This window comes from Lampetra planeri, chromosome 2, assembly GCF_965212315.1.
Source record: "Lampetra planeri chromosome 2, kcLamPlan1.2.h2, whole genome shotgun sequence".
Lineage (NCBI taxonomy): Eukaryota > Metazoa > Chordata > Hyperoartia > Petromyzontiformes > Petromyzontidae > Lampetra > Lampetra planeri.
In genome coordinates, this window is record NC_136108.1 from 31,534,538 (window position 1) to 31,554,313 (window position 19,776).

General features: G+C 49.1%; 1 protein-coding gene across 1 annotated transcript in view; it reads left to right on the forward strand.

Moving 5' to 3' along the window:
- Positions 1-19,776, forward strand: part of LOC144724331 (microtubule-actin cross-linking factor 1-like) — a 229,210-nt gene that overhangs the window by 64,635 nt on the left and 144,799 nt on the right. Inside the window, exons 32-40 of the mRNA XM_078603370.1 lie at positions 7,151-7,342; positions 7,959-8,047; positions 9,181-9,444; positions 10,107-10,111; positions 10,924-11,063; positions 11,751-16,946; positions 17,620-17,766; positions 17,971-18,186; positions 19,674-19,754. Of these exons, the coding sequence (XP_078459496.1) occupies positions 7,151-7,342; positions 7,959-8,047; positions 9,181-9,444; positions 10,107-10,111; positions 10,924-11,063; positions 11,751-16,946; positions 17,620-17,766; positions 17,971-18,186; positions 19,674-19,754 (6,330 nt within the window). The remainder of the gene's footprint in view (positions 1-7,150; positions 7,343-7,958; positions 8,048-9,180; positions 9,445-10,106; positions 10,112-10,923; positions 11,064-11,750; positions 16,947-17,619; positions 17,767-17,970; positions 18,187-19,673; positions 19,755-19,776) is intronic.

The window sequence follows — 19,776 nt, forward strand, 5'->3', positions numbered from 1 at the left end:
TAAGGGTCTCTGCTACAGTGCTGCCTGCCTACAGCAGGCACTCTACTGCTGGATGAATCTTCATAAAAGGACCAAGTTTCTCATTATCAGCCCATTTTATCCACACCTTCGGTTGCTGCATTTTGCGCGTCGTGGTCTCTGTGATTAAAGTGGAGGAGGAGCGCAGGGAAAGCAATGCAGTTCACCCATGCCCCTTTGTGGATCACGCTCGCGGGAACGCATATGCATCGGCCCATCAAATGTACTTCACTGTAGCACGTAGCTCGCTAAAGCATTGAAAAATGTGCGTTGTGTGGCAGAGAAACCTCTCAAAACCACCAGATTCGATGACTTCAAAATAATTTTGAAAAAAAATTGTAAATACTCCTCATCCTGTGAATATATCCTCCCAATACTCTAACTTGTCAGAAAACCAGTTCCAGGATGTGAGGTCCCGGGTTACAGGGCAATGTCTGTGCAGCCAACCACCTCCACTGCTGGAGTTGGGTCTCGATGACAACCCAGACTGCCACTGTGGCACCAACACAAACAATGTCGCCCATCGTTGACGACGATCCACGAAGTCGAGCGGAGGCCCTCCACGAGACCGACACACGGCCACCGAGGACGCGACCGCATTGTCAACGATGATTGCGCAAGTCGTTGAATGTATCGGCAGATTCACGAACAGAACTCTTGATATGGCTAATGGAATTTATTTATCCCATACATTCCCAGTGGTAACGCATTTACGTAAATTGTTCGTATTATTATCGGGGCTCCTCCATCAAAAGCACGCCCCCCCCCCGCACCTGTTTATGAATCTGCTTTAAACCACACTGGATTTTCATTATGGGTCATAAATAAATGATGTCATACGAGTAGGGTTAGCAGCTTTGCCACAGACCAAAATGCAGACATAATTTGCCAGTCAGCCCCCAGGTCTGACATTATAGTGCAGTGTAATGCAATGCATTTAATCTAATCCCTGCTACCCGAACATAGACGCCATTTCCCAGACTGGTAAAAACCCGGACAGACGGCAACCCTCTTCATAATCACCGTTTTTGGGTTTAGATCGCGTTATTTATAAATGTGTCGTAACCCTCCACCGCCCGACACGGCCAATCAGTAAAAAAGTGTCACGTTGACAAAAGACAAATAGTTCACTGCTTTAGCCCACCGGTGTGTTGAAGCTGGATGCAGTTACCAGCGAAACGTCGTACTCAAATTGTAAATGTTGTGGTTTCACGCTTCAACACACCGGTGGGCTAAAGCAGTGAACTATTTGTCTTTTGTCAACGTGACACTTTTTTACTGATTGGCCGTGTCGGGTGGTGGAGGGTTACGACACATTTATAAATAACGCCATCTAAACCCAAAATCGGTGATTATGAATAATATTGGTCGCGAAAGCCTACGTGTTAAACTGGCAACCTTCTTATTTACAAGTTCCTACAGAAAAGGCAATCACACCTTACATCGCACGCACACACACTAAAGGTACACAAAAAACAGCCAATTGCTTATTATTGAACTGATGTGGGGGGGGGGGGGAAATTACAGTCTTAATTCATTCACGCAAATGTCACAAATATTCGGCTGTTGTTGTTTCATCACAAAACGTCATCCTTTTCCGTGCACTTGCATCAACTTCGAACCAGGAAACAAGGATTCATAAATAAAATTTGCGATCGACATCCTCTCCAGCCAGCAATAAAATGTGTGGAGGGGAAAAAAGCCATCGTAACAATAACGGTGCTGACCGAAACCACAGTGAGTTGCAAAAACAAGACACGACAGTGCGTAGAAAAACAAATCACACGGCTATCGTACGTACGCACAAAGACCCAAAAGCAGAAATTCCCAAAGAACATTGTCTAATTTGAAATGTCTTGCTCGCCATAAGCCTTCATTCAAATGGCTGAAAAGATGAGAATATGAAAGGTGCCAGGTTGCTGGCTGAGTGGTGAATGGGGCTGCACAGTCTATCCAAGCTGTGGAATTGTGCCTGATGTTCCCAGACGTGTGTGTGTGTGTGGCCTGGCGGTGTTGGTGGTGGCCAGACATTGTGTTGAAGGAGGACCATTTGTCATTCACGAATGCCTGAACACGTTCACCTTGTACAGAATTTCAATTCTCTCAGCATCTCAAAAGTGTACGCGTGTGGCATTTTATAAGGAAGCAGTAATACGTGTATTAGAGAAGTTTTATATTTTCTTAAAAATTATAGATGCATCACTTTTAAGAGGGTTGAACCGTGGAAAAAATTCCACCAAAAAACATAAAAAACTGTGCATCCTGGGCGATTTGTGCATAATAATAACACGACATTTACGAATTTGCGGATGCCATTTAAATTGAACGCTGTTGGCAATACGCATATCAACAATGCTGCATAGCAGCATGACAGGAAAACAAAACTTGGCAAGTATGGCTAAACCTTATTAGTATTTTTTTTGGGGGGGGGGGGTTAGGCCACACCGTTTGTAGCTTTCGTGCCAAAAAAATAATCTACCCTTAACCAACCCGACGAGATTGCCACATTTACAAAGATATTGTTTGTACATGGCCAATGTACCGATCAAATTCTGACATATTATTAAGTGTCTTTTCAGGCCCGAATGTTTACAATCTGTGGCTCTTGGGAGCCTAAAAGAGGGGGGGGGAGCTGTGATCGTGTGTACTACTACACTCACAGGAACGCGTGGTAGCTAAGTTCTTTGTTCGACGCATGTCGGGGTAAGGGCTCGGACAGTAATTCCCTGAGGCTATGGTTCTTGAAAACCACTCGCGAAAGTAAATGGGGGTGGGGGGGGCGGTTACGTTTCCACGTCTGACAACATCGTACACGGGGGAAAATTCTAAATGTTTCATCACATTCAATCCCATGCCGTCCACATAACATCCACACATCCTTAGTTAAATCGTACAATCATACACGTGGGCGGACACAACGCAACTACAACGCATCGCTGAATAATGCCGCGAATGTTGAGGTTGCATGACACCTTGGACGCCGATGCTGACGAGCTTTGGAGGGAATCTTCGTCAAGGGGGGGCATCGTGGTTGACGGACTGCTGGGCGATTCCCCGACCGAGCTTGCACGTTGAGGTTTAAGGCTGAGCCGCCTCCTCCCCCCAAACGCGTCGCTCGAAACAGCCTCTTTGCTGGATCGAAAGGGCTTCGACCACCAAACACCTCGTACAAGTCCCACCAGCATCCACCACCACCACCACAGACGCATGGTCCTTCTCGCCGATTAGTGTGACACTTAAAAGGCAAATTTTTATTTAAAGCTTTCGTGACTGCAGGGATTCATATTTTTGGTTCTTTCGGTAAAGTCACGTAGAAGGGAAATAATAAAATAATAAAAATAAAACATAATAAAATAAAATTATCACGACGTTTCGGCCACAACGCAAGCAGCCGTCCTCAGCCATCCTTGCGTTGTGGCCGAAACCTAGAGAGAATTTTATTTTATTATGTTTTATTTTTATTATTTTATTATTTCCCTTCTACGTGACTTTACCGAAAGAACCAAGAATACTTAAAAGGCACTTTTATTTTTTTAAAGTCCGATCTTCGATCCACAAGTTCAACATTTATCTTCCATGACCCCCCTCCCCACTCGATGTTTCCATCGCGTACTTGAGAGAGTGCCACCAACCCATCAACCTCGCTTCTCTTCCACGATGACCACGACTCCTGTCGACTCGCTTACCGTGTCATAGCGGGCCTAGCAAAGACAAAGATCCCCCGTGTAGCCTTAACAGACTCTTGAGGCAAGTGATGTTAGCGAGCACCTATGAAGGCCGGCACGGCACACGAGGGGGTGGGTGGCTAACACCACGCCCGGCCGTCTTTGTCTCCCCAGTGGCGATGTTTAATACACACCGCACCGGGTACTCATTTGAGGCCGAGTCGACCTAGGGGAGGCCCGGGACTGGTTTGAATAATCGTCACACTGGGTGTTCGTGGCCACGAGCGGGAATCGAACTCGGGTCGCCGGGTTCGTAGCGCAGCGCTAACCGCTGCACCACCGCTCCCCCTTCCCAGCACCCCCAGACGCAAGTCACCACGACCAAGTCTATGCAACAACATAAATGACAAAAATAGTAATTTTTCTTTCTCCGAATTAACAATAACAACAAAACCCCCCCTAAATATTTTAAAAGCCGCGATGCACGTGGTAATCACAATAATAAATACAATTATGGGGCGCCACGGTGGCTAGGAGATGTTAACTACCTCGCCTGGTATGCAGGAGGCCGTGGGTTCGATCCCTAGCCTGACGCCTGCTGCTGCTGTATATTTGTAGTTTGCATGTCCGGTTTTTGCCTCCACATTTAGAATCAACAATATGCGTTTTGAGTAGTTGGCTGCTAGAAATGTGCACGTGATAAGCCACTTCGTGTCGTTGAGCTATCATTTGTGGCCAGGTCGCTTTTGAAAAAGAGCTATACAGGTCAGTGGGCCTCACCTGATAAAATGTTAAGTATAGTTATTTTTAGTCACTAAACAGTCCTGAAAGAACCACAAGTTGCCGAGCCCTGAGCAACTAAACTCACCGCTCTTTTCTGTATATTTTTTTAAACTCTTGCTATCACTTCCTCCACTCACCGTCACTCAGCCTTCATTATCGAAATAACAAACAAACAAAAAACCCACCGCAAATAAGGCAAAAAATAACACGAAAGACAACGACACTTGAAGAGTCGAAAAACACCCAAGCCAATCAGCAGTGTCCCTCCCCCAGTACGCGACGTTTTGCCAAATCGCGAATATGCGAGGGAAAAAGTCGCGAAAGTTGAACCGGTGTACAAAAAAAATAAAATCGCGAAAAGTCGAATTTCGCACAAATATAATCCGCGAATGAAGAGGTTTGACTGTACATTTTAAATAATTAGCATCACCATCATCATCACGGTCCAAGGGCAGATCGCCCATAGGTGCCCCCTGCACATTTCGTCATTTTGTTTCCACGTTTCTCTGCCTTGTGCCAACATGCTCAAGTAGTGAAAGAATATAAAGTTTGTTTTTAATATTCGTCCTTCAGAAAAAAATATTTATCGGGGTGCTAAGACCAAATGTTTGCGCATTAGCTTGACGGTTGTATTTATTGTAGCGTACTTCAAAGTAACATTGAAATTAAAATACAAGGCTGTAGTCGATGCCTACCTCCACACGCTAGCATTATGGATTTCACAGTATTCACATTATTTATGAACATTTATCATGACTAGTTTTTCTCATGACTAGTTTATTTTAAAAAATTGTCATCTGAAAATATTTGCTACTCGCACAACACGTGTCAACATTTGGCGGGAAAATTACCTCAAAGCCCCAAAACTTTTATCTGGAGCACTGGGCATGTACATTGAAGTCTGTTTTATAAATGATAGTCTTAATAATCGCATTTTCACCCTCTTGCTCATTGCCTGATGAAGTGAACTCGTTGTGCCAAAACAAACATGATTTGCTGTCACAATTTCCCAATGCATGTTTGTCCTTTGCCATCAAAGGAGTTGGGAAAGTTGCTGCACTGATTTCCATCCAGGGAGTTCGCATTCACGATGCTCACGGTTGTTGAGCTTCGTTTCTTCAGAAACTGCCGACGAGGATTCGTCAACGGTCGTGGGGAGTTTTAGATGGTTGGGATGAGTGGCGTTTGGAATTAAAAAAAAATTATTAGGTGGTTTCAATACCTCCGGGCGATTCGGAGAATTGTCGCAATTCTAGGGGCTCATGATTTGATTCGCATATTGTTTGCGTGTTTGTTTCCACGTTGTCGCGCCTTCTCATTCGCAGTTTCTATTACACGCAGACTATTGCGTGGTTTTTATTTTACTTCGTAAATTCAATGGCTCTCTTGTGCAGTAGAGCTATAGCATTTGCACTTGGGGAGACAAAGGCACCCGGGGGGTGGATTCGCTCCCCCCACCCCCCACACACATTTCGTGCTGATTATACATCATCAGACAATCGACTGCTGGATGAAGGCCTTGCCAAGCCGCTCACAACAGTCTGAACAGGCCCCTGAGTAGATTTGTGTGGGTCCTTGGCTGTTACTTGTGAATGTTTATCGTGACACAGGTTATCTCACGAATACTACTTTAAATAAAGTAGACGTGAATTGCAAATGTTATTACCTCTCTTTTGACAATACATTGCATGTTTATATAATTTTCGGGTGAAATAAGTATCTTCTCTGTTTCAAAATGATCTTACGCTGTGAAATGCCAAGCGCCAAGGACATCATGACAAGGTGCCAGGCAGGGCTTAATCTATCACTAGATATTTTATAGATTGCTTCGAAAATGGAGTAGGCAAGTGTCTGGTAGCCACAGTCATAGCGAGAAGTATACTGGATGTGGTGTGCTGGCTGCAAACATGTTTTTTCAGGTTGCAGACCACCAGAGCTGAATGTGTGGCCGTGATGTTGCTCAGACCACCAATTCACAGTTGGAAATTGCGACCTCCTAGTTTCCCATCCAAGCACAAACCAGGCTCAACCCTGGTCATCTTGCCAGAGCTGATGAGATCGAGAGGGTGGATTGGTCATGAGAGGATCTCCATCGTAATTGACCCCTTGACCCTCAACTCCGGTAGAGATGCCTGTCCATTCGGAGCCCTGAGCAGAATTCATATCTGGGTGCATCACTTGACTACAAACATCATTAACTGGACAAGCTACGTAATTTAGCTTTTTCATAGTTGCTTGAAATAGTGAAGGTAATAGTACTCATTGCAGTACAGTCAACAATATTATATAAGGACTATGAGCTTTTTTAATAGCTTTAATAGGACCTGAGTCCAACCGATGGTTGGTGTATCCAGGGCTTAATTTCAGCCGGAGCTGTCCAGAGCCCAGCTATTGAAGCAGAAGGGGGGGGGGGGCGTGGGAGGGTTCCATTGGGTTACGAATTGGGGGGCCAAGGAATATATTCCACTGCGAAGATATCCCGTGGGTGCACCTCAAATATTTTGTTCCCAATAAGCCAGGGCCCCCCCCCCCCTCCTTCAGCTGCTTGGTGACTGTGGACATTTGCATAGCTCGCTTATGCCTTCGCGCCGCCACCGCTCAACGCACGTCTGTGCGTCCCAACCCCCTTCCTTTCCACCCCGTGCTCCTCCTGTCTGTCCGCGGCCACGACGACGACGCGCCAGCAATCGCTGGCCGAGAGTCAGGAGGAGCACCTGACTCGCTCGGAGCGGCTGGTGGGCTGGGTGCAGGCCATGCATCGCTCGCTCGGGGAGAAGCAGAGGCGGGACAGCGGGGAGGGAGGTGCGGGCGGTGAGGAGGGCAAGAGGGAGCCGTCGGATGCCGCTGAGCTGGAGCGCAGCCTCAAGGAGCAACAGGTGATGACCGAGATTCAGGTGCACTTGTTGGTGGTGGCTACGCGGCAGCGAGGGTTGGGGGGGATCACCACACAAATGTTGTGAGGCTCCCTTCCCGTGGGGGCAGCGAGGTGGTGCCGTTCCCTGGGTCGCCAGCGTAATGCAGTGCGGAGATTGTTGACTAATCGCCATCTGAATGGGATAGAGTGTTTCCCCCTCACACGCGTGGGTTTTCTCCAGGTGCTCTGGTTTCCTCCCATATGTAAATACTTGTTAATTGGCCGATAACACCTTAATATATAGAGGATTGCAGAGCTGAGTGGGGAGACGATTTGATGCCGGCTCACCGTATCGTTGATACCTTCCCGTTAGTCTGTGGCACCAACTCGCGCCCCTGAGTCGTTCTTCCTCTGTCCGTCAAATGAGGGCCTACAACATATGACGACCTAAGGTCCTAGTATTAGCACATGGATTAGTCGAGCCCTGCTCAAAGGACTTTCTGATGGGCGAGCTTCGTGGATGATTTTGACACTGCCTATCTGAGAGCGGGGATAATCGAGAGGTACGTGTGTCGTCGCAGCCACGCAGGGACGATTCTCTCCCTTGACTCGCTCTTGTTTGTCGCTTCCGCTTGCAGAGCTTCGCGGAGGAGCTGTCGGGCCGCAAGGAGGAGATCGCCGAGGCCATCCAGAGGTCCCAGACCTTCCTCGCCCTCTGCGGAGACAAGTAACTCCCCCCCACCCCAACCTGGCCTCAGACTCCGTTGCTTAAGATCCTTAAGCCCGGGCTCCTAAAACCTGAGCAATACGTCGCGTGAATCCGAATCAGCTCTCGAGAAGAAACAAAACGCAACTTATCGCCCCCTCCACAGCTGCTTTGTCCACATCCGAGCAAGTAGTTGTGCAGCAAGGGGAAATTAAACGGGGTATATTTCAGGATTTTAAGGACGAACCGAAGTTCGCAAATGTGTCCCGCGATGAGATTCGTCACGACAAATTGCTGAGCAGATCGATGCTTGAATGCAGAGTCTGTCAATACTGTGAGCAACCAGTTGCACAACTGCTCGCAACCGGTTGTACGACTGTTCACAACCAGTTGCAGAGATGTCCTCATACAAGCGAGTCAGATTCATGCAAACGAGTTGCACAAACCTATTGCTCGGGGGTGCAAGCAGCTTAATTAAACATTTGTCGCCCTCTGCCTCAAAGGATCAAACATGTCACACACTGCAGCGCTTGTTGTGCGAGACTGAACAATTGTTGATTGGCGTGAATACTTGCTCCACGTGTCCTGTCGGGTGGTGCTGGGAACGTCAAGTCTGAAAAGGGAATAAAAAGTGAAAGGGGCATTGTGGAGGTGCCAGAGGTGATTCTACGGGTGGGATTAGGATCAGTGGAATGAATAGGCCCAGTAGCTGGTGAGATGGAGTTAGTAACAATGGGAAGGCTTGTTCTCGTGGGGTTGTGTGGAGGTCAGTTGAATTACTAGGACTTGGGCCTGGTTTGGTGAATTGATGATTATAGCACTGCATGGCCAGGTGGCTCAGCGATAGAGCGAATAGGTTGCAAGTTCCGATCCTGGTTTGGGGTTAACTCGGCCTATCAACCCTCCGGGTTCGATAAAATAGGGACCACTTTGTTGGGAAGTCAACATTGCGCGTCTTATCCACAGACTGTCCCACATGATGGGCAGGTGGAATTCTGCCACAGGTTCAGGGCTGTAAACCGGCGATGAGCACCACATCAATGCTCATTTGAGTAGGAAATCACTTTGACAAAGACCATAATAATGAATTGCCGATTCCTGATGAGGCCGAATTGCTGATGATGCAGACGTGCCCATTGCTCATCTCCCTCCAGGCTGACCCCGGAGCAGTACCAGGCGGTGGAGTCTCAGACGCAGCAGCTGAAGCAGGCGTACGAGGCTCTGTGCGAGCAGTCGTCGGCCTACACTCAGGAGCTGCATCACAGCCTGCAGCAGGAGAACAGCATCAAGGTATCACGGCGTCGCCGTGGCAACCAGATGCTTGCCAGGCCCACACGCATTCATGTACACACTCGGGCATACTGCTGGCCTTTAAAAGCGAATGGCGCTGACACGCATGAGCAAATGAAACCGACGATGCCCTAAGTAGCTGTGTGCAATGTTTGGGAGAGAATTATTTTAGCGAGCAACAATTAGTTTTTGTTTGACGTTGGTAAGCCACGCGAGGAATGAGACGTGTCCGTGAAGACGCACACCGACGCGATGGAGCAATGAAATCGGCTCGCGTGCATGTGCTGCGTCATTGCGTGGCAGGATCGTGGGGAGGGGGGGAACAAAAAATCAGCGACTTGGGGAAACCTTCATCCAGCAGCGGATTGGCCATGACTGTTGATGATGAAGCCGTATGACAGGTGGAGGAGAAGAGGGAGGTCTTGAGAAAGGACCAGAGCACAGGGATGGAGTAGGTGATGCAGACGAGAATGGGGAATGTGTTGTTCTAGACTACGGAGGAATAGAGGAGGAGTGACCACCTTAGTGAGCAGAGTTTGACAGGAGATCGGTTGACTATGGGAAGGTTTAGCTCGTGTGCAGATACCACACACGATACCACGCACACCCCCCCCCCCGACACACACTACCTTTTCACGACGACATTTTTTTTCATTGAGTCAAACGTTAAATAAACCGCACGAAACTTTCATTTATAATTTATCATTTGTCTCGTGCAAAACGGCAAGAGTAACAGACTGGCTCAAATCAGTGTCTTGTAAACACGGGGGCATTGCTCTGTGCATTGCAGACGTGGTACGCGCGCGTGAGTGCCGATGCTTTAACCTGTCAATGGCTTCCAATGCTTTGTCGAATGGTGCAAGTGCGTGGTGGACTGTGTTTTATACCCGGTGTTGTACCATATTCACACCTTCAGCAGCGGGCCACATGTCACATTACATATGTGGGCAGTGTGGATGTTTAAAGACTTGTCATTTTCAGGTTTCGTTTTTTTTCTTCAAATGTAATTAATACAGTCATTCTTGATTATCCGGGGATGGGGGGCGGGGGAGGGGGATAATGGGATTATAGCGGTGGTGCGGATATAAAAAAATAGATGGTAAATACAACACATGCAAAACTGGCCATGTAAATGAATACCTGTGGAGAGTAGGGGAGGTTGGGGGAAAATTTAAGAGTCTGTTACAACATTTTTAGAGCTTCTTAAAATAATCCGTTAACTTGCCCACGTGTGTTTGCGATCACGTGGGCAAACAAGTCGCCATCCCTCGACGAGTGAGGAGCAGCTGATAATTGACCCAATGTGCACGTAAAGAGGTGCGAACGAGCACATTTAATCCACCGCCCGCATAAAATACACTCACAGATAATCGAGAGTTTACCTGTATTGATTTCATTTGGCCCACACTGGCCAGACACACTGGGACAACAAGATGTGGACTGTGTCGCATGTTGGTGGTGGTTCGTTATCTGTAAACAACCTTGAAAGGCGCGCGTTGTTGTTGTTAACATTGCATTTTGAGCTTAACCCGAACGGTGTGATGTCTTGCTTTGGAAGTACTAACCCTCGGCGTGTCGCCATGATGGATTCGAGAGAAGCTCTGTTTAACCCGACGGCTTTCGCTTTGCCCTAACGAGCATGTGCCGAGTTCAGCGGTTGCGCAGATCTGTGTTTTGTCCCTTTGCAAGACCTAACGTCTCACACTTCGCTCAATGTTACAACCGAGTTCTCACCTTTGCTGACCTGGTAAGTACAAACAGTATCCGAATGTTAAACAATACGGTAGGGTGGGGTGGGGTAAGAGGCCTACGTGGGGTGAAAGGTCTTTTTATCCTGGTGCTAACAGAAGTGATGTCATCAGCCACCATGATCAGCTTGACCTGCAAGGTGGCACCAGCTGCTGCTTAATGCAACATACAAGCTACGTGTGAGCTCCAGGACAATAAAGGCCTTTCACCCTACGTATGCCTCTTACCCCACGTGACTATTTTAGTTTTTATATACAATAGAACATACTAAGTTCTAGAAATAACATGAGCGGATACCGCATGTAAAATGGTAGTTTTTTGGAGGGACCCATATACAATTATTTTGAGAAAATTAATGCCTGTTTTGACACATTTTCACTTTGTACAAACGAGCATGGATTTTAATGCAGAACTTACATAATGCATGAATATATGTTGATTAACCCTAACCATCAAATATAATTAACATTATGTTGTGTAAAATTATGAGATAATAGTTGTGTATGAGCATGACTGAACACATGGCCATTCTGTGCAAAATATAATTTGTGTCGTTGCCTGGCAATACCAGTTTTTCACTTTGCGGCCATTTTGTCTCGCACGGGGAATGGCCATCATGCAAAATTGCCACCTGTGCAATGAGATACATGTCAACAAAACACCTTGTGTGCGCTTTGCTTTGCAGGTGGATGATGTAATCTCCGGAGTGGTGGACCTGTGTACCATGGAAACCTTCCCAATATTCCATGCCATGCTCAAAGGCCTGATCGATCAGGAGACGGGCCTGGCCCTCCTAGAGGCACAGGTGGCCACCTCGGGCCTTGTAGATCCTCACTCCTCGCGTCGCCTTCACCTGGATGAAGCCCTGGCCGAAGGTCTCATGGATAAGAACACGGCTGAGAGCCTGTGGGAGCTCGAGTCCGCCCTGAGTCGCGTACACGCAGCTGGGCTTGAAGATGTTGGAGGTTTGATTTTCATTGCGGCAGCGCTGGAAAGAGGGCTGATGTCAGAAGCCATTGCTGTGAAGTTGATGGAAGTCCAATTGACAGCAGTTGGACCTCAAAATTGCACTCCTGTGCCAGAAGTATTCTTAAGGCTGCAGGAGAAGTGGAGGATGCACCCACAGCCTCTGATCGACCCGAACACGGGAGAGAAGCTCACCCTCGCAGAGCTGACCGGCAGAGCCATCGCTGATCCAGAAACGGGGCTCCGCCTGCTGCCCGTCACCCAGACGGCCTGCGGCATGATTTCACTCAAACCCGGCCGGAGGGTAAGCATTTGCCGTGCTGTCAAGGAAGGCCTCGTGGACCGCCAAGTCACTGTGAGGCTTCTTGAAGCCCAGCTTTTCGCTGGCGGCATCGTGGACCCGCGCACGGGCCACCGCCTGACTGTCGAAAGAGCACGGCGCCATGGCCTGATTGACCGGGAAATGGCGAACGAGCTGGTGGTGCGGCAGACCCAAGCCGGCGGGGTCATCGACCCTGCAACGGGCGACAGGCTTGACCTGGAGGAGGCCATCGCCTCCGAGCTGATCTCGCTGAAGAGCGCGCTCTTGGTCCTGGAGGCACAGGGCACATTCCGCGGGTTCGTTTGGCCCGGCTCTGTCGGGACGGTGCCCATTTCGGAGGCTCTCGAGCAAGGGATGATGAGGGTCGAGGTTGGGCACAGCGCACTTTCCAAGCGGCACTGTGTGGCAGGGCTATTCTGGATGGAAACAGCAGAAGCCATCTCTCTGGAGCAGTCGGTGGCCTCAGGGATCTGCGACGAGGCCCTCTGCCGCACATTGAGTGCCACTCACATCCCGGACAGCATGGGCACACGTGGAACGAGGACTCATTCAAATGAGGGCGATGAACAAATTATCGGTGTGCACCCCTCTCCAAGTATCCCCCTGTGCAGCAAGCTTTGCAAGGTCTCTCACGTCTCTCAGATGAAAGGCATATGTGCAGTGCAGGGAGATTGGTTGCAGGTTGTGGGCGAGCATGCCTCCACAACAGAAGCCCACAACTTAATGTGCTTGGAAGTCGAGCTCGTAGAGTTTATACGGGGGCACAGCTACATAAACGCGCTGACAGGCGACCGGTTGGTTATGGTGGACCGAGATTTCCCTTTCCTCGAGGGAATCACCCGTGAGATTTGCAAGACGGCCACGGCGGAGTGCGAGGGTGCAGACGGATACTCTACGGGGAGTGAAGCCATCGTGCCAGACTGTGAACAAATCTCAGGGAGAGAAAAGAAACGTGATTTTTACACATGCCCACAGCAGGACTGTGCAGGTTACGAGTGCGACAGTTTTAATGTGAATATCTCCGTGGATACTTTTGATATGTCGATGAAAAGTTGTGACGACGACGTTCGTCAAGATGACGTGGCTGGTTCATTGAATGCGCAGCAGGACTGTTGTGGTAGAGTCAATGGGGCCGAGAGGGATGGAAGTATTCATGAACATTTTAAAATATTTATTCCAGAAGAAAATGCTACACCCATGAGTGAAGTGGATTGCGGCAGACCAAACATGCGAGACCAAAGAGAAGGGTGTGCAGGAACAGACGAGGAAGCCACCGTGAGTAGAAATGCAGAAACGTTCTGCACAGTTAAACGTGAAGTGAAGCAAGAGCTAAATTATACAACTAATTTGCACAATCAGAGTGATTTCTCTGAAGGCGTAATGTCAGAAAATAACACAAACCTCGAATTTGAAGAAGCAACACGTGTAGCGCTTCAAACTGTGAAACGTGCATCGTTGAAAGCGATTGCAAAAGGTGTATCTTTAATCCAGAATGAACATTCTCACAAACCACAAGACAGATGTCCATCACATGAAGATACGTGTATGGACATTCCTCACGATGGTGTAACGTGTTCTCTAGACATTATAGGCCATGCAAAGCCAACAGAAAGCACTTCACGAACCAAAGACGACGAAGATCAGTCCCGGGTTGACAATGGAACTCCCTCTGTGGGCATGGATGAGTCGAATGACTCTGATAGCGATGAATCCTGGGACTCGCAGATTTACGTTTTAGACCAAAGCCGACTCGATGATGCGTCTCCCGTGACAAACGTAGCGCCGTGCGTGCACCTATCATCTCTGCAATCCCAGGCCACTACGGGGCAGTGTTTGAGGTCACCTCTCAATGCAGAGATCACGACGGTGCAAGATCTGCTTAACGACAGGCTTATTAGCTTGGAAAACGCCAGAGACCTTCTAGAACGCCAGATTCAAGCCGGAGGCATCACGGACAGAAGTGGCAAACAGCTTAGCCTCCAGGAGGCCGAAGGGGCGTGTATTGTTGAACCAGCTCTTGCTACGTGTCTACAGGTAGCTTTTTTGGCAGTGCGAGGTTTTCCAGACCAAAGCAAGGGCAAAATATCGCTGTTTGATGCTATCAGGAAAGGGCTTGTGGGTGCCGCTGAAGGCACAAGGCTGCTGCGTTTGCAGGCCGAAAGTGGTGGCATTTTGGACCCATCGACGGGTCAACGGTACGGGCTGGGAATGGCCGTGGACCGGGGATTAGTGGACACAGAGGCGGTGATGGACGTTTGGATGTCTCAGCTGAGGGACAGAGGGGCAATCTGCGACAGTGTGGGTGGTCCCTGGATGACGCTCGACGAGGCGGTGGACAACGGGACCTTGCCGATGCAGGCGGCTTTGAAGGTGTACGAAAATCTTGGACTTTTTGGCGGGTTCGTGGATAACCATGCACAGGAATTCATGACGATCTCGGAAGCTCTGGAAGAGGGTATTTTTGATGCTAAGCTGGCGCAAAGGGTGTTCAAGCCAGAAAAGATAATTAGCGGTGTGATACATCCGACGACGGGAAGGGTTCTCACTGTGAGTGATGCTGTAAACACCGGTCTCCTTGACACGGAGACGGGCCTGAGAATTTTGGAGACACAGGTGTGCGCCGGCGGGGTCACAGACCTCCGGCGCAAGAAGAAGCTGTCAGTCACACTCGCCGCCAAGCTGGGGCTCGTGGTCGGAGGTGCGCCTGGTGTGGAGGCCCTGATGAAGCTGGAAAAGGCGTCCAGGGGGAAGGATGTGGACGCAGCGACACGGCAAAAACGAGCATCAATCTGCATGGAGACCGAGGGTCTCGCCGACCCCCAAACCAAAAGTGTGGTCACCCTACCCGAGGCGGTTGACAGGGGCCTGCTGGACAAAAAGACCGCCGTGCTGCTGCTCAGAAAGCAGATTACGCATGGAGGGGTCGTGCACCACCAGTCAGGCATGAGGCTGCGCCTGAGCGACGCTCTGGCACGCGGGCTCGTGGATGAGGACACCGTGGAGGAGCTGTCCTGGGTCGAGCAGGCCTGCCGACAGGGCTTCGTGCACCCGGAGACGATGGAGGCAGTTCCCTTAGCACGTGCCAGGGAGATGAAGATTTTGGACGAGAGAGCAGCAGAGGAGCTTGAGGCTCGGCTCGCGGAATGCGGCGCCGTGTTTGACTTCAGGTCGGGCAGGACGGTCGCCCTCAAGAAGGCCGTGTCCCTGGGCATCCTGAGCGAGTCGGCCGTGGTGAGTGCTGGCGGATCGTGGGATGTGACGCACGGCCTCCTGGATCCTGACAGCTGCCAGATCGTGTCGTACGCGTCGCTGGTGCAGAAGGGTAAGACGGACGTGCGTACGGGGCAGCGTTTCCTTACGACCGAGCTGTGGAAAGGCGTGGAGAACGAGGAGACCGGCGATCGCATGACCCTGCTGGAGGCGGTGAAGGCGGGGCAAGTGGATGCCGTGCCGGCACTTCGGGCCTTGCAAGCTCAGGCCGACACCGGTGGGATTGTGGACATATGTTCGGGCGAGAGAATCTGCATTGTCGACGCCCTCAAAAACGGCATGCTGGACGCGGCTACGACGAATGCAATTTTGGAGAATCAGCTGGCCAATGGAGGCATCGTGGACATTTGGTCTGGAGAGAGGATGACGATGGATGAAGCCCTCGTAAGAGGTCTATTGACTCGTGACATCTACCAAACACTGAAGGCCAAGAGTAGCTCCGTGTCGGAAAAATCCGACGCGGCGAGTAAAAGCGCTCAAATGCCAACGAATTCATCTGCAAACAATATTCAAGCTGTTTCTGAAATAACACACAGTGAAAATGATCCTCGTAAACAGAACCAATCTCTGGCAGAGAAAACACACGAGCAGCAGTGCCAGAGCCATCCCGCAAATGATGCGGTTAATCCTGAACTAGAGTCGATTTCCAAACAGTTTTCGCACGGCAGGGAGAACAGTGCCCTTGCTTCTGCGACAGTAATATCGATCGAGGAAGCCGGAGGCAAAAGGGTGCGAGCACTGCACGATCATTTCACGCGCGGCTTGCATAACGACAGGGAAGTTTTTGAAGCAACAGAAGAAATGATCGATGGCAATCTTGGTGAACGCGCCAAGAGCGGCACACACGATGCAGGGCAAGCGATTTGCGGGTTTGCGTCAAGTGACGCAGAAACAGAGGTGGAGGGGCAAGAAGGAAGAGTGAAAAAAGTTGACGGTGAGGAGAGCGATGCGGATGGTGATGTGGATGTTGATTATGGAGCACGGCAAGGATCCGGAAGTGATCGAGCGAACGTTGACGCAGTGAAATGTGGACGTGGGCGATCGCCCGGGCAAATTGCTGGCGAGGAGACGAATGAGATGGGCATTTCACAGGGGATGTTGGAGAAGGCTGGAAATGTGAATGTGACCGATGGCACTGGAGTTGGGGAAAATTTGGAGCGCGGACGCAGGGAAATTGTTGACGAGCGGATGAATGAGATGCGCTCTTCAGAGGGAATGCAGGAGAAAGCCGAAACAATTGCGGTAAATCTGATACGTTCACAAGAATCGCAACCAAAAGAAGCTTTGGGCAGATGTGACCCCGTGGCCGATTCTTCAAAACAGGTTGGCACATACGCAGCACACGTAATCATCAATTATAAGACGTGTTTTGCAATGTCTAACATATTGTTAAGAGGGTATTCGTGGGAGGTGGCTGGTGGCTCAGGGAGTCAAAGGGTTCTGATTAAATCGTATTCTCAGGTGGAGTGAGTTCATGGTCTCAGCTCGTTCGTGAATAACCACACAAAGAAACCCATCTTTTTATGTATGAATATTCATTAATTGGCTGAAAAGATCTTTATAAATAGAGGACTGCAGAGGTCGGGCAGTCAATGGTAGCACCAGCTTATCGCCTGGCTGCCTTCCAGCTTGTCTGTGGTTCCTCTGGAAATTTTGCGCGAACGACGCTAAAATAAAACTAAGCATTATTGTTAAATGAGGGGTTTTCACTTAATTCGGCTAAATTCCCACTCTGCCAATTAAAAAAACACATCTGTTTGACTGCCACGTGCCTGCCAACCCACAAGACATGCTGAAGTGCGGCCCCGAGTGTGTTTGTGTAGATATAAGAAAAGGTCACTGGTGGGGATCTTGGTAGTACTTCTGTGACGTCTCCCTCTGCGGACCGCTCGTTTTACGAGAGGTCAAAAGAGTAATTGTAATCAAATTTCGAATAAGATAAGAACGTTAAAAACACATTTGTGACTGTCTAACGAATCTACGTATTTTTTTCCAGCATTCGCTGAGCAAGCGGCAGTGTCTGGAGCACTTTGAGAATGTGATGAGGTTGATTTCGTTGGTTCTGGACGTGAGGGTTCGGCAGAAGAGCCTACAGCGAAGTGGCAGTGATGTCGATATTGACGATCAGCTCGATCGATTGCGGGTGAGTTTGTCTGTCTGTGCGTTGTCCACAGCTCCAAATGTAATATATATATAAATACCACAGGGTCCAAAAATTGCTATGGTTCCTTAAGTTTGCCCACATCTCTATCCATTACTGACCGCATTAAGCACAATCTCAGAAGCAAACGGCCGTGACCCTGGAGAACCTACAAATGGCCGCTCGCATTTGTTCCACCCCGTCCAGCTGTTCGAGGAGGAGTTGTCCTCGCTGGAGTGCGAGGCCTCCCGGGAGCTGGAGCACGTGCGGGCCGCGCTGTGCGACGCGAGCCCAGCCGTGCCCGCCGAGCTCCTCCAGGCTCTCGGCAAAGACTCGGCCAACCTGAGCAAGTGCCTGCGGTCGGCACGGCAAGCCTCCTCCGCCCAGCGGGAGGCGCTGACGGAGGGCCTGCGTAAAGCCAAAGTGCGTCCGTCCTCAGTATTGAAGCTGCCGGGACGCTGCCCCTTGCTTAGCGCGAATAGTAATGCGCTGTATGTTGCCCTTTTCGTTGGAACTTCTTTCTCACCGTACGTAGCCAACCGTGCCAATCGGAGGTGCGGGGGAAGGACAACGAGCCAAACACAAAATGGAGTTTTAAAGGAATGAGTTCTCAGTCTCGATTTAATAATAATAATAAGTATGAATTCGAGATATGTTTTGGGGAGAGAAGGTAAAATAAACTGCCTCCAAATCACCTGGAGTGCACCCGATCTCGCTATATCTCAGAAGCTAAGCGGAGTTGAGCCTGGATAGTTCTCGGATGAGCAACCACCGTGCCCAACGCGTTTTATAGGCTGCTGCAGGGTTACATTGTGGGCAGCGGAGGCAACTACAGAAACGTCTATAGTTGTGCTGTACTCTGATCCCACATCTATGATCGCCACCTTGACCAGCATGGTTAAGTATGGCAAAATAAAATAAACCTGCATGGCGTTGAAAGGCCCTCTCGTCCAGCGGTGGGTTGACAAAGGGCTGCACACGTGCATTCCAACACCCTAAAATGGTGACCTCTCATTTATCCACCTTTGTGGACTGACAAAATGTTACCATTGTAAGCCGCAGTTTCCGTGAATATTCGTCGTTATTTTGTTGTTGTTGGTCCCCATTGTGGTGAGCGTATAATCTACGTTACAGGGTGTCAGCAAGGGTGTCGTCTGCAATTAAATGCAGTAGACTCCCGATTATCCGCACTAATGACGGGGAGGACGGCCACAGATAATTATTCAGAATCGTGGATAATCAAAAAAAGATTAATTTTTCACGGACCTCTATGCCAAAACCCACGAATATCGGTATACAAAACAAATCGATGTGAATGCTCAGTGATAACACTTTCCTGCTCCCACGCAGAAGACTCCGCTCACTAAGTCGACAGTAGCAAAGCCACACCAATCAACATCAATTAAACTCCACCCCCTGTTGCAAAGATATGCAACTACTGTACTGTAGAGGCGATCGCGTGGATTTTGGATTATACGGAGCACATATTGGTTCGGTTTAAGCACGTGACTTGTAATACACATTTCCAAAAATAACAACGTTTAACTATTTTTTGATTCTTTATTTGGGCTTAAGGGAAACTCCATGAGTTCTTTATTTACGTCAAAATCTCAAGTATGCGGTTAATCCGCAAATCGGACAAACCGCACACGGATAATCGAGAGTCTACTGTAATCATATTCGGAAAGAAGTTAGAACCGCGAGGTTTGTATGTTGGCAACATGTCCCTTATAGTCTTGAGTTTTAAAACTGAGAAGCTCGAGTGATCTTAACGGCTCATAACAGAAGATGGCCCAAATCTGCACCACAGAGTTTTACGTTCTGGACAATAGAGCGTTTTTATTGACCTCTTGATATTGCCGTCAGCTGACCACAATGAGCATTAATAACCTAATTTTTTCCCTTTGCAGGAGCTAAGAGAGCAGACGGCCACTTGTCCAATACTGACCGCAGAGGAGGTCACGGAGAGAGGTCATGTACACGAGGAGAAGGTTTGCGTCTTCAAGGACATCA